Source organism: Neophocaena asiaeorientalis, unplaced genomic scaffold (genome assembly GCF_003031525.2).
Source record: "Neophocaena asiaeorientalis asiaeorientalis breed wild unplaced genomic scaffold, Neophocaena_asiaeorientalis_V1.1 scaffold204, whole genome shotgun sequence".
NCBI classification, from domain to species: domain Eukaryota; kingdom Metazoa; phylum Chordata; class Mammalia; order Artiodactyla; family Phocoenidae; genus Neophocaena; species Neophocaena asiaeorientalis.
The window spans coordinates 10,219,020-10,234,182 of NW_020173922.1; the positions used below are offsets into that span (position 1 = coordinate 10,219,020).

Genomic DNA, 15,163 nt, shown 5'->3' on the forward strand with positions numbered 1-15,163 from the left:
ATACTATACATAGAGAATCCTAAAGATGCTACCAGAGAACTACTAGAGTTAATCAATGAATTTGGTAAAGTAGCAGGATACAAAATTAATGCACAGAAATCCCTTGCATTCCTATACACTAATGATGAAATATCTGAAAGTGAAATCAAGAAAACACTCCCATTTACCATTGCAACAAAAAGAATAAAATACGTAGGAATAAACTTACCTAAGGAGACAAAAGACCAAAACTTACCTAAGGAGACAGAAAACTATAAGATAGTGATGAAAGAAATTAAAGATGATACAAACAGATGGAGAGATATACCATGTTCTTGGATGGGAAGAATCAACATTGTGAAAATGACTCTACTACCCAAAGCAATCTACAGATTCAATGCAATCCCTATCAAACTACAACTGGCATTTTTCACAGAACTAGAACAAAAAATTTCACAATTTGTATGGAAACACAAAAGACCCCGAATAGCCAAAGCAATCTTGAGAACGAAAAAAGGAGCTGGAGGAATCAGGCTCCCTGACTTCAGACTATACTACAAAGCTACAGTAATCAAGACAGTATGGTACTGGCACAAAAACAGAAATACAGATCAATGGAACAGGATAGAAAGCCCAGAGGTAAACCCACACACATATGGTCAACCTATTTTTGATTAAGGAGGCAAGAATATACAATGGAGTAAAGATAGCCTCTTCAATAACTGGTGCCGGGAAAACTGGACAGCTACATGTAAAAGAATGAAATTAGAGCCCTCCCTAACACCATACACAGAAATAAACTCAAAATGGATTAAAGACCTAAATATAAGGCCAGACACTATAAAAGTCTTAGAGGAGAACACAGGCAGAACTCTCTATGACATAAATCACAGCAAGATCCTTTTTGACCCACCTCCTAGAGAAATGGAAATAAAAACAAAAATAAACAAATGGGACCTAATGAAACTTAAAAACTTTTGCACAGCAAAGGAAACCATAAACAAGACGAAAAGACAATCCTCAAAATGGGAGAAGCTATTTGCAAATGAAGCAACTGACTAAGGATTAATCTCCAAAATCTACAAACAGCTCATGCAGCTCAATATCAACAAAACAGACAACCCCATCTAAAAATGGGCAGAAGACCTAAATAGATATTTCTCCAAAGAAGATATACAGATTGCCAATAAACACATGAAAGAATGCTCAACATCATTAATCATTAGAGAAATGCAAATCAAACTACAATGAGATATCACCTCACACCAGTCAGAATGACCATCATCAAAAAATCTACAAACAATAAATGCTGGAGAGGATGTGGAGAAAAGCGAACCCTCTTGCACTGTTGGTGGGAATGTAAATTGATACAGCCACTATGGAGAACAGTATGGAGGTTCCTTAAAAAACTAAAATAGAACTACCATACCACCCAGCAATCCCACTACTGGGCATATACCCTGAGAAAACTATAATTCAGAAAGAGTCATGTACCACAATGTTCACTGCAGCTCTATTTACAACAGCCAGGACATGGAAGCAACCTAAGTGTCCATCAACAGATGAATGGAAAAAGAAGATGTGGCACATATATACAATGGAATATTACTCAGCCATATAAAGAAACGAAACTGAGTTATTTATAGTGAGGTGGATGGATCTAGAGTCTGTCATACAGAGTGAAGAAAGTCAGAAAGAGAAAAACAAACACCATATGCTAACATATATATATGGAATCCAAAAAAAAAAAAAAGTGGTCATGAAGAACCTAGAGGCAGGATGGGAATAAAGATGCAGAATTACTAGAGAACGGACTTGAGGACACAGGGAGGGGGAAGGGTAAGCTGGGACGAAGTGAAAGAGTGACATGGACATATATACACTACCAAATGTAAAACCGATTGCTAGTGGGAAGCAGCCGCATAGCACAGGGATATCAGCTCAGTGCTTTGTGATCCCCTAGATGGGTGGGATAGGGAGGTTGGGAGGGAGGGAGACAAAACAGGGAAGAGATATGGGGATATATGTATATGTAGAGCTGACTCACTTTGTTATAAAGAAGAAACTAACACACCATTGTAAAGCAATTATACTCCAAGAAAGATGTTTAAATTTTTTTTTAAATTAAGAAGTCTAGTAGCAAATGCAAAAGCATAAGAAATTAATATGCTTATCTTGGAAAGTAATGTTTCAGAGGGCAGAAATCATGACTTTTCATTCTGAAAAATCTAAAATAGTGCACTCCTTTCCCCACTTCCAAGAGTAAATACCTGTATCCTACTCTACATAATAAACAAAGCACAGGATTTCCCTTGCAGTCCATTGGTTAAGACTCATTGCTCCCAAAGCAGGGGACCGGGGTTCGATCCCTGGTTGGGGAAGATCCCGCAGGCCATGTGGCACAGCCAAAAACATAAATAAATAAAGAAAAATAAAGCACGTTCCCCCGAGAGCTGACTTCTGATTTTTTTTAGTTCAGATTAAGATTCATTTTTCTATTCTCTGATTTGGCCCAAGTGTCCCAAGGCCAAGCTGTGCCTTGCCCCCAGCATCTCTGACTCTGGAAACCCAGTCAGCTCCTCAGAGCACTGCATGTGACAGTCCTGGGTCTACAGCAGCCGTGGTCATAGCAGGCGCCGAGAACCCCAAATCCAGGAGAATTCAATCCATGCCAAATGCTTGCCCTGACCCCTGCATGCTACGCTCTCCAGAGCTTCAATCTCACTCTGGAACCAACAGAGAAGTGTTCCTACTCCCATGACTCTTGAACTGAGGAGCTCATATCCCCAGCGACGGTGAACCAGGGGAATGCAAAATCACAACGTGGAACATCTCCCCGCGGCATGATGGAAATAACCATAAACACTGTTTCTGTATTAAAATAGTACATGCTTAGGATTAGAATCAAAAGTCATGTGAATTTTTAAGAAGATGAGGATGACAGCAACAATAACAGTCACGATGTTGAGCACTAACATTTATTGACCACTACGGGCAGGTGCTGCTCTAAGCTCTCTGCGGGCACCAACTCATTTGATTCTCACAACAGCCCTCCAAGGTAGGGATATCATCCCCATCATACAGATGAGGACACTGAGGCTTAGAGAAGCGGAATAAATTGTGCCAGGGCATATAATTTTAGTGTCAGAGGTGGTTTCTAACCCCAGAATCTAGTCAGTTACCGTGACACAGGACAGGAGAGACCCTGCACGGGCCTGGAGGAGCCAGCCTGGCTGTGTAATGAAGTAGATCTGTATTTTGGACAATTGAGCCAGATATGGAAAGACAAGAGACTGTGAGGCTGCCTTAGTTCCTGGTTCCTGTCCCTTGGGAGGCCCGATGACTGGTACAGAGATATCCCTGTATTCACTTGCTGTAGTGTTTATCACTTCCAAAGCATAACAAAGACAATGGGTACCATGTTGAAGAGGAAAACCAGTATTCAGTGGTCCTTACTATACTCTAGTGGTGTTTGTGTCCAGGTGCCCATCCCTCTCCCATGCAGCCCATGTGTTTCAGAGGGAAGGGATCCCACCGCCAGCTCTAGGGGCAGATCCTGACTGGTGAGAGCCAGTCAGCCGGTATCAGCCACTGATTACTCTTACTGGTCCACGAGGCAGCAGGTGATTGAGGCTGATGCAAAGAGATTCAGGGAAAGGCCTTTTCCCTCTTGGTTGGGATGGGTTCTCTCACTCTCACAGGTCTCTTTCCCTCACTAAATGAGGACAAGTATGTGTGCTACCCTAGTTGCTGCTGGCAGCCATGAGCTAAACAAACTTGAAAAAAAAAATTGGATACACAGGGAAAGGTGGAGCCGAAAGAACAACTATGAAACTGTACCCCACTTGGTTATGAGATAATAGAGCTCCTTACTAAGAGGAAGGACAGCATCATTGCCAGCAGCATAGATTCTGCAGCCAAACCACCTGGGGTTTGAATCTGACTCTGACACTTACTGGCCATCTTAGCTAGTATAAGTTACTTACCTTCTCTAAGCCTCAAGTTGTAAAATGGGCATAATCATTAGTTCCAACCTCAAAGGGTTGCTATGAGAATTAAATGAATTTATATATATAAACTCATATATACACAAAGACATACACATGTCAAGCACTTACAACAGAGGCTGGCACCTAGTAAACATAAATAAGTGATGGCTGGAATCACCTGAGTCAGGGTGTCTGTAATTTGCTGTGGAAGGCGGCCTGATGGGTACAGGAGAAGGGACAGAACTAGTATAGGAGGACGTCTCTGAGGCATGGAGTGCCAAAGCTGGACTCTGGAAAATTTGAGATGAGCGCAAAACATCACATCACTCTAGCTTCTGAAAAGGATGTAAACTCCATTCCATACAAACTGCAGAGAAAAAATGTCCAATGAAGTTAATAAAGGAAGAAAGCACATTAGAAATACCCAGCTGTGTGATACACAGAGAAAGACCGAAGGAGCTCTTGCCCAGGAAGGTGCCACAACTGCAGAGACGTCAGCAGAAAGCCAAAACTGGATCTATGTAAAGAGACACAGATCAAGGCTTGGCCAGATTCTACAGGAAACCCATTTCAGGCCATCCCTGCATTGAGCCGACAGGCCATGCGCAGGGACAGAATGACATCTGGTTTCCCGTCACACATCCACACCTGCTAACCAACACACAGCTTGAAGGTCTAATTTTAGACTCAGCAGCTGTGACAGCATTTTTTTTTTTCTTTAAAAAAAGATTGTCCATATTTCCTCTTCTGGGTGCAGTGGATAGCCCTTACTCTCACATTCCCTGCAAAGGAGGGGAATGGAAATAATAATGGGTCCTTTCTTTCATGTCCCCCCAAGATTCCCCACTCATTTAGAATGTCCACCTAAAATGCCTTTCTAAATCCATGTCAAGACCTAGGAAAACGTAAGTTTCCCAGAGCCTAAATCACAGCTGTCATTACATCATCCCCTGCTCAGAAACCTTTGTGTGACTGCTTGTTGCCAGAAGAACAAAACCCATTCTCCATAACCTGGAATCCAAAGCAACCTACAGCTTGAGATTCAGTCCATCCTTTAAAAATGTCCATATTCCTGTGTCACCACTTTGCTCAAGGTGGGGTCACATATCGGGTAAGTTATTTAACCTTAGCTTCAAAACACCTCAGGTGAAGGATCTAGCTTTGACCTTGACATAATAGGAGTCAATAAATACTGGCCTGCTGTGTCAATCATTAAAAAGAGAGTGTTTTGCAGAGGACAGGAACATAACAAACCAAAGAAAGGAAAAGGTGCAGTTGGTGGAACTTTTTTACAGAGGAATCTGGTAATATGTATCAAAATATAAAATGCACATAACCTTTGAATTGACCCAGAAATCCCACATGTCCCATCGACCTTAAAAGGTCATTGAATAAGTGAGGAAATATGTAATCATAGGGGTTTCATCACAGCATTGTTCATAATAGCGAAAAATTCAGAAACAATCTAAATGCCATTAGGATTGGACCAAGAAACTTATGTAAACAGACACTATTGTTAGATGATGAAAACTGCTTATTTTTTTCCTGAATTTAGTATTTTTTACAAGATACATGTAACATTTTTTTCCAAAATCAGAATGACTATTTAAAAAATAAGTTTTAAAAACACACAATGGAAAAAGGTCCTGCAGGACATTTTCTTGGATTCTCCAGGACAGTTATTATTTTACAAAGAACTGATGAAGGTTTAGTACTGCTTTTCAGACCAGCCGACAGCCCAGGTAGCTGATAAAATGAGGTTAAAATGAGGTATATGAAAGACTTCTGTGCTTTTTGCATAAAATCAGCCAATTCTGTCCTTTTACTACTTCTACAAAAAAAGAAGAAGAAAAGCTCTATTCTTTACCCACAACTTTTATAGTTAATCCTAAACATCTATGTTCTATGTGAAGCTCTTGACATGAGGGAGACTAAGAAGAAAAAAGCTAGTGGGTGGTTCAGAGCAAGTCCACCTCAGACGCTAATAAGACTTGGCATTCATACTCACCCAGTGTGCTGCTGGAGCATTCTAGAATTATCACTATAGGACCAAAATTATGGGGAGCAGAAAGGATTTGAACAAGTGATGGGGCTTCAGACGGATTTTAGATTTCTGATTTTTAGTTATTTGGGTTTGAGGGCTTATATTTCCCTTAAAATGACAGGTAAATAAAAATCTCAAACCATATAGAACAGAAAAACATACAGTAAATTATCCTCTGAAATCACAGTTCACAGCAATAATCACTATCAACACGTGGTGCTTGTTATAGTTTGCTTTTGTTTGTAAACCTATTTCAAAGGAATTAATCATTTCTCACCCATTATACCGGCAAAAATAAAAACGTATGTTAATATTAAGTCCTGGCAATATTGTAGGAAATGAGCTTTCATGGGCTGCTGCTGACAGTGTAAATTAACTTATTAATATATTGGTGACAGAATCTGTATAAACTTAAAAGATGCATGTCCTGAGAACCAGCCACATAACTTTCTTTTATCGAGGAATAATTCATATACCATGAAATTCACCCCTTTAAGGTATACAGTTCAGTGGTTTTAGTATTTTCAGAGGTGTGCAACCATCAACGCTGGTTCCAGGATATTTTCATCACCCCAAAGAGAAATTCCATACCCATCGGCAGCTCACTCCCTCTTCTCCTGTCCTCCTTGCCCATGGCAACCACTAATCTACTTTCTGTTCCTATGGATCTGCCTGTTACAGACATTTCAAATCAACTGACTGGTCTTTTGTAACTGGCTTCTTTCACTGAAAACAGTGTGTTCAAGCTTCATCCACGTTGTAACATGAATCATTACTCCATTTCTTTTTATGGCTGAATAATATTCCATTGTATAGATATACCACATTTGGTTATCTATTCATCAGATGAAGGACATTTGGCTGGTTTCCACATTCTGCCTGTTACAAATAATGGGGCTATGAACATTCCTGCAAATTTTTGTGGATTTTGTCAATACAATGTAGAATTGCCGGGTCAAGTGGTAACTCTACATTTAACTGAGGCACTGAAAAACCGTTTCCCACAGCAGCTGCACCATTTACATTCCCACCAGCAGTGTGGAGGGTTCCAATTTCTCCACATCCTTTCCAACACTTGTTACTGTGTCTCTTTTTAATTATAGCCATCCTAGCAGGTTTGAAGCGGTATCTCAATGTGGTTTTAATTTGCATTTTCCTAAACACTAAAGATGTTGAGTATCTTTTCATGTACTTGTTGGTCATCTGTATACCTTTCTGGATAAATATCTACCCAAATGCCTTGCCCATTTATTAATTGGGTTGTCTTTTTATTACTGAGTTGTAACAGTCCTTTACATATGCTGGGTACTAAACGCTTATCAGTTATACAGTTTGCAAATAGTTTCTCCCATTTGTTGGGCTGTCTTTTCACCTTCTGGACAGTGTCCTTTGAAGCACAGAAGCTTTTAATTTTGATGAAGTCAATTTTACCTATTTTTTTCTTTTGTTGCTTGGGCTTTTGGTGTCATATCTAAGAAACTACCGCCTTATCCAAGATCACATAGATTTACACCTATGTTTTTTCCTAAGAGTTTTATAGTCTTAACTCTTTCATTTAGTTCTTTGATCCATTTTGAGTTAATTTTGTATTTGGTGTGAGACAGAGGTCCATCTTCGTTCTTTTGAATGTGGATATCCAGTTGTGCCAGCACCATTTGTTGAAAAGAATACTCCTTCCGCATGGAATTATCTTGGCATATAGCTCTTTAAAATCTATCTGAAGTGTTCTGTAGCTTGATTGTGGCAATGGTTACAGAACTGTATATGTGTGTGTTTGCCAAAACTCATTGAATTGTACACTAAGAATAAATTTTGTATGTAAATAATAACTCAATAAACCTGACAACTAAAAATTCTCCTTTAACGTAATACTGTATGTCAACTACATTTCAATAATAAAATCAATTCTCCTTTAGAGAAACATTCACACATAGAATATACAAGGATCGTATGCTTCACAAATATTACAGTACTGTATATAGATAAGAGTAACTAGAAACCATCTGAACATCTGTCCAAAAGGAAAAAAGCCAAATAGAATGTAGTATAATGATAGCATTGAACACTATGCAGCAGTTCAAAGGAATAAGCTAGATTTTACAGACATCAACTGGATAAAGTTTAGAAACATTCTACTAAACGAAAAAGGTAAGTGCACAATGATTTACACAGAATGAAAGCATGTATGTAAAAAAGAAAATCAAAACCATACTATACAGGTTCTATGAGTATCTGAAGGTATCTCTTAAAGGTCTGGAAGAATACTCAATACACTGATAACACTCACTGCCTCTGGAGAAGGCAGAAAGGCACCAAATTGGATAGGACAGTCAGAAAGGAGTTGAGCTGTCATTTTTCCCCCAAAGGGAAATCTATTTACTGATTACTTGTGTGATTAAAAATTAATAGTATATAATTTATGTGAGTTGTAAACAGAGGTTATAAGTATGGAATCATAGCTTTTTAATATGCATGCTCATTTGTGCTTCCCCACACCCAACCTACATGCACACACACACACACACACACACACACACACACACACACACACACACACACACACAGGTGATCTTACCAATTTGGATTTTCTATACTTTCCCGGAAGACAGACTCTTCCTTCATGGATGCATATTGTGTCCACGTAAGGCAGTGACTCCTTATAGCCATGTTCCTTTCCTGAGGATTGAACCATGATTCCTCTTCTAACTGGACATTAGGTACCTTTAAAATGTTCACCTGTCCAAAAGACAGAAGATGGTTTTCTGAATTTAGGAGGAACAAGCTACATAAGGACTGTGTCCAGAGTTGCTTTTAGTCTTAGGGAATTAAGAGGACAAGTGATCCTGATATATGGATGATGGCTCACCAGTGGCTGTAAGTCCTTGATAATCAAACATACTATGACCTTACTAAATGCTGGTAAGGACATGCAGATGGCCCAGGATTTACACAGCCTGTATAGTCCCTGGCCTGATTTCCCTAACTGCTAAACACTAAGCAAAGTATCAGGCTCCTTCGTGTCTCCTCTAGGGCTGGTTACAGCCTTCTTAAATTGACGGATTCTAATTGGGCCCACTTATGGGCTCACATGCAGGACAGTATCAGATAAAATATTTTCTTCATTTTAAACTCTGCCCAATATCTAGAAATGTATGCTTTCCTAGGTGGAGGAAACATGCAAAGCTACAAAGGCAGAATTGTACAAGTCAGGGTGTTCTTAAATTATTTAAGAATGGAGATACAAGACAAAGTTGAATGCCTTTTTAAATAATAGATGCAAAGCATGTATACAGGGCAAAGGCAGGGTACACACTCTGGGGAAAAAGCCAGCAATAATTTGCTACACATACTGCAACATATTATTATCTGGAAAATAAAAGAAAGTTCATTTTCATTGTCATATCAGCCTTCTTTCCACTAAAGAAAGCAACAGAGTCTTAATCCATGATAAGAAAGTGATGGAAGCTGCCATGTTTTCTACATACAGCACAGCAAAGCAATTTGCAAGCTAACCGGCAGGAGCCCCGCTGGGTTTTATATCACACACGGGATCACTTCCAGGTTGAAAAGACGGAGACATTTTTAAAAGTACGCAGCAAGACACTCTCCTCTATTTCCTAATGATTCTAAAAGGACTCTTGTCAATAATCCCTCTACGGTTAAAGCAATGTGATTAAAAATTTCACTCACCTTCTTCCAACAATCACCAGAGTGCTCAAGGATTTCAAAGAGAGAAAACAATTTGCTATCATGAAGATTTCATCATCAATACCATTACTTTACAGAAACACACACAAAAAGACTTACAGAGGGTGCTGAAAACACTATACTCTCAAAACCATTCTTACTGACAGTAAAATGGAAACTGAAGCTTTTCTCTTCCTTACTGAAGATTACACTTAATACTTACCATCTGCCCACTTCTGATCATTCTTACCTAAGAGTCATATCTAACCATGGACAGATAAGAAAGATGGCCACTTCATGCAAAATGTCCAAAGTATCTTTTAAAATAATTGTTGCCCATCTCTATGTACACTAAGAGCCCTCCACAAAAGAGATAAAACAGACAGGAAAAAAACTCTCTCTGGTAGCACCTGTCAAAACTGAGGTTGGACAGGAGACAGATTTCTTCCTTAGAAGGGCTCTGAGGTAGGAGAACTGGGGAAGTTCTAACACTCCTTCACATCAGAAAATGCTATCTCTTTCCATGACTATTTGGGAAACACCCAACGTTACACCAAATCTGATTAAATTTTGAAATGAATTTACCTTCCTTAAAATTTCTGGAACCACATTTTGACAGACTGCAATCCTCTTTCTATAGATGATCCCTGTTGACACATCTAGAAACAGAAAATTTTTACACTCAAAAAAGAACTGACGGAAATGTATTCTTGTTTTAATGTCAATAAAACTTTTAATGTCAATCTCAATTTTCTATATGTAGAATTCCCAGAGAAAATATTTAACTCAAAACCCAGCATCCCTGACCACTTTTCTGGGCCAAATCCCTCCAAATATCTGTGAGCAAGGAATAAGGATAAAATAGCTAGCCACTCACACTGCACATTCTAAATTCAAGGACGAAAGAATCGTAAATCGTTCACTGCTCAGGACTATCAATGTCAACACTCCAATGGCCATGGCCAATGAGCCCCCTGCTCAGCTCCAACGAAGAGAATGTTTTAACAAAACGATGGAGAATCTGATTATGCCACCTTCTGCACCAAACATGTTTTCAAGCACAGGTTTCTGGATACAAATTTAAATTTTTTTTTTTTTACATCTTTATTGGAGTATAATTGCTTTACAATGGTGTGTTAGTTTCTGCTTTATAACAAAGTGAATCAGTTATACATATACATATGTTCCCATATCTCTTCCCTCTTGCGTCTCCCTCCCTCCCACCCTCCCTATCCCACCCCTCTAGGTGGTCACAAAGCACCGAGCTGATCTCCCTGTGCTATGCGGCTGCTTCCCACTAGCTATCCACCTTACATTTGGTAGTGTATATATGTCCATGCTTCTCTCTCGCTTTGTCACAGCTTACCCTTCCCGCTCCCTATCCTGAAGTCCGTTCTCTAGTAGGTCTGTGTCTTTATTCCTGTCTTATCCCTAGGTTCTTCATGACATTTTTTTTTCTTAAATTCCATATATATGTGTTAGCATACGGTATTTGTCTTTCTCTTTCTGACTTACTTCACTCTGTATGACAGACTCTAGGTCCATCCACCTCACTACAAATAACTCAATTTCGTTTCTTTTTATGGCTGAGTAATATTCCATTGTATATATGTGCCACATCTTCTTTATCCATTCATCCGATGATGGACACTTAGGTTGTTTCCATCTCCGGGTTACTGTAAATAAAGCTGCAATGAACATTTTGGCACATGACTCTTTTTGAACAAACCTCTTATTAATTATATTGGGCATACTCTTCTGTCGTAGGGGAGCAGACCCCCTGTGGCTGCAACTATTCTGTTTTGGAAAGAAGTTTACAGAATAGCACTAGGGACATAAAAAAAAAAAAAAAAACACAATAAATGTGAGTTGAGAAAAAAAGGAAACCAAATCAGAGAAAAATATAAACTCTGAAGTGTTGTCTTTTGCTCTGTGAATTACTGTGACTCAGCATGTTCCTACAGTTTCTCAAAGCTCTGGCTATAACAGCCCTGAACCTTGGTGCAAACACCCTGAGTGCCCAGAAGTTGTTGGTAGGGTGAGAAATGGGTTCACCTCCTCTGCCTACTGGCATGCCTTTGGCCATCTCATCCAATGTCTGCAGTACACGTAGTGAAAATGGATGAGCCACTCCCGGAGGCAAAGATGCCCCTGTCAGTGGTAGAAATTATAATTAACCACTTAGAAATATGCACATTGTTCTATCATTTGATCTTCTCAACAACCTAAAGGCAGTCTATTATTATTTTCCCATTTAACAGATGAAGAAATAGAGCCTCCAAGAAGTTAGTTCATGTAGATAGTAACAAAATCAGGACCTGAAATCAGATTTTTCTAATGCCATATAAAACCTTTCTCCTACGAGTGCAGGTACCTGAGAAAACGGCTTTTAATCATATTTACAGAGTTATGGAAGTGCAGGAAATACCCTCGCAAAGACAGTTCTCTCTTCACCAAACAGAGAGAACGGCTCAGGGTCACGAAATGAACATCTCATACGTTTTCTCAGAAGGTTCAAGAGCATGGTAGACCGAGCCTGGGTGTCTTCAAAGGTTTACACATTGATGATGTGCATCTTTATAGCTTCCTTCATTGCCAGCTCTCGAGTTCAAACATTGACAGTGAAAACGCTTCTACCGGAGATGTAAATGACAGAGAACAGGAAAGACTCCTACACTCCAGTCCAAGGATCAGTAAACATCTTCCGTAAAGCGCCAGATGGTAAATATTAATATTTTAGGTTTTGTGGGCCATACAGTCTCTGTTACCACAACTCTATTGTTGTGATAAGGAAGTAAGCACAGATAATACATAAACAAATGGGCATAGCTGTGTGCCAGTAAAACTTTATTTACAACAACAGGCAACACAAGCATAATTTGTCAAGCCCTACTCTAGTCAATACTGAACCATATTGTTAAGCAGTTTTGATTCCATAATCCAATCATTTTACAGTCACATCTCATATACATGCTATTAGTCATATCTATTTTGCCATCTATAAAATGATATACGAATATATCAAGAGACATAGCCATGTGATCTCATTGTTCTGAGGATTAAGTTAATAAAAGTAAGAGTGCCTGGCATACATTAAGTGTTCAAAAATGTAAACTGTCACAGCTGTCATCATTTCTTAACGGAGAAAGTGACAAGAGCATAAGGCAAGCCTTCTACTGCTGGAAATGCCGGGTGCTCTTTTCTATCAGTCGCCTCGAATACAGAACTATACCTGTTAATATACCTGTTTAAAATATAACAGGCCAGGGCTTCCCTGGTGGCGCAGTGGTTGAGAGTCCACCTGCCGATGCAGGGGACACGGGTTCGTGCCCTGGTCCAGGAAGATCCCACATGCCGCGGAGCGGCTGGGCCCGTGAGCCATGGCCGCTGAGCCTGCGCGCCCGGAGCCTGTGATCCGCAACGGGAGAGGCCACAACAGCAAGAGGCCCGTGTACCGCAAAAAAATATATATATATGTAACAGGCCACACACACACACAAAGACACACATCTTTACAAAGATCAGTACCACTTACCTTTTTTTTCCTCCACAATTTTTACAGAGATGACATTTTTATCCATGGGGTTTGGATACTAAATGAAAACACATAAAGAAAAATTACCATTCTTTTTTTTACCAAAGTGAATTACTTCACAGTAACCAGTTATTTGCAGAAACAGTAAATATTATCCAAGCAATCTCTAAGGCCAGTTTTCAATCAAGAGTCTTAATTTTACTAGTTTGGAATAGGTAAGTAGATGCTGTCATCAACTGGACATGTATGAAATCAGGAGAAACCTTCTTTGGAGTCAACCTAGCTCTGGATGGAGAGGGGGAGGTTAGGTTAAGCTAATTAATAAATAATACTATTAATATTGAACCAGCCTTACATAGATCAAGCGTGTTCTTTGTACGAGGCACTGTGTTGAATGCTTTACTTGCATGATCTTTTCTAAAATCAGCCTCTCTGTTGTGACTGGGTCATGGGATATCATTATCCCATCTTTCAGAAACTAAATGGAAACTAAATAAAATCAGAAAGCTTAGGGTCACCCAGCTGGTTAGTGGTAGAGCCACAAAATTAAATCAGGCCTAGTATCAATACATAGTGAATTCCTTCACTATTGTCCTGTACTATTGCCTGGTGGCTGGGTCAGCATCACAGGAGTATAATCACAGGAGTCTATGCCAGGTGCTGAATAGTTTATTTATGTATATATGTGTATGGCTGAGTCACTTTGCTGTACAGAAGAAACTGGCACAGCCCTGTAAATCAACTATATTTCAATAAAGAAAAAAATACAAAAAAATAGTTTATTTATTGATTAAATTCCCCTGAAACACAATTTCATGTTAATAAAAAGCTGACAGGGCTTCCCTGGTGGCACAGTGGTTAAGAATCCGCCTGCCAGGGCTTCCCCGGTGGCGCAGTGGTTAGGAATCCACCTGCCAATGCAGGGGACACGGGTTCGAGCCCTCGTTCAGGAAGATCCCACATGCTGCAGAGCAGCTAGGCCCGTGCGCCACAACTACCGAGCCTGCACTCTAGAGCCCGCGCGCCTAGAGCCGGTGCTCCGCAACAAGAGAGGCCACCGCAATGAGAGGCCCGCGCACGGCAATGACAAGTGGCCCCCGCTCACTGCAACTAAAAAGAAAGCCTGCACGCAGCAACGAAGACCCAATGCAGCCAAAAATAAATTAATTAATTAATAAGAAAGGAAAAAAGAAAACAATGCAGGGGACATGGGTTTGAGCCCTGGTCCGGGAAGATCCCACATGCCACGGAGCAACTAAGCCCATGCGCCACAACTACTGAGCCTGCACGCCTAGAGCCCATGCTCAAAAACAAGAGAAGCCACCGCAGTGAGAAGCCCGCGCGTGCACCACGACGAAGAGTAGCCCCTGCTCGCCACAACTAGAAAGGTCGCGCGCAGCAACGAAGACCCAACACAGCCAAAAATAAATTTATGGAAAAAAAAAAACTGATAATAGCTACCATTTTTGTCCTAGGCAGTTTAATATATTATTTCAGTTTAATTCTCAAAACTATTCCATGAGTTACATTCTGGGTTGTTTTTTTTTTCCCTTTCACTTGTGAGAAATTAAGCTTGGATAAACTAAGTCATTTGCTCAAAATCCCCCAGCTAATGAGCATCAAGACTGTAATTTAGCCACAGATACTTTCTTTTGCCTTCAAGGCCTGCCCACCTAACCTACCCTCAAACACCTCAGTCACTCAAACCCCACCCTTTGCACTGCTCAGATGCAAAAAGAGACTCAGACAGTAGAAGTCCTCAAAGCCAGAGGACAAGCAGGCTGATGACCAGGCCTGCTGAGCGCCTGTCAGGCTCTATTCCCAGAGGTTTACTGCTTCATCATGCGATCTAATATGAAAGGAAAATCACAGGGAAGTCTTACCCAAAACACCGTAAGGTGCTGAGGGGGAGATGAGAGCAGCGAACAG

General features: G+C 40.2%; 1 protein-coding gene across 1 annotated transcript in view; it reads right to left on the bottom strand.

Moving 5' to 3' along the window:
* The window catches only part of PRELID2 (PRELI domain containing 2), an 81,593-nt gene that overhangs the window by 54,208 nt on the left and 12,222 nt on the right, over positions 1-15,163 (bottom strand). The window contains exons 2-4 of the mRNA XM_024752473.1: positions 13,235-13,292; positions 10,285-10,358; positions 8,588-8,748 (exon numbers count right to left, since the gene is read on the bottom strand). Coding sequence (XP_024608241.1) covers positions 8,588-8,748; positions 10,285-10,358; positions 13,235-13,292 — 293 coding nt within the window. The remainder of the gene's footprint in view (positions 1-8,587; positions 8,749-10,284; positions 10,359-13,234; positions 13,293-15,163) is intronic.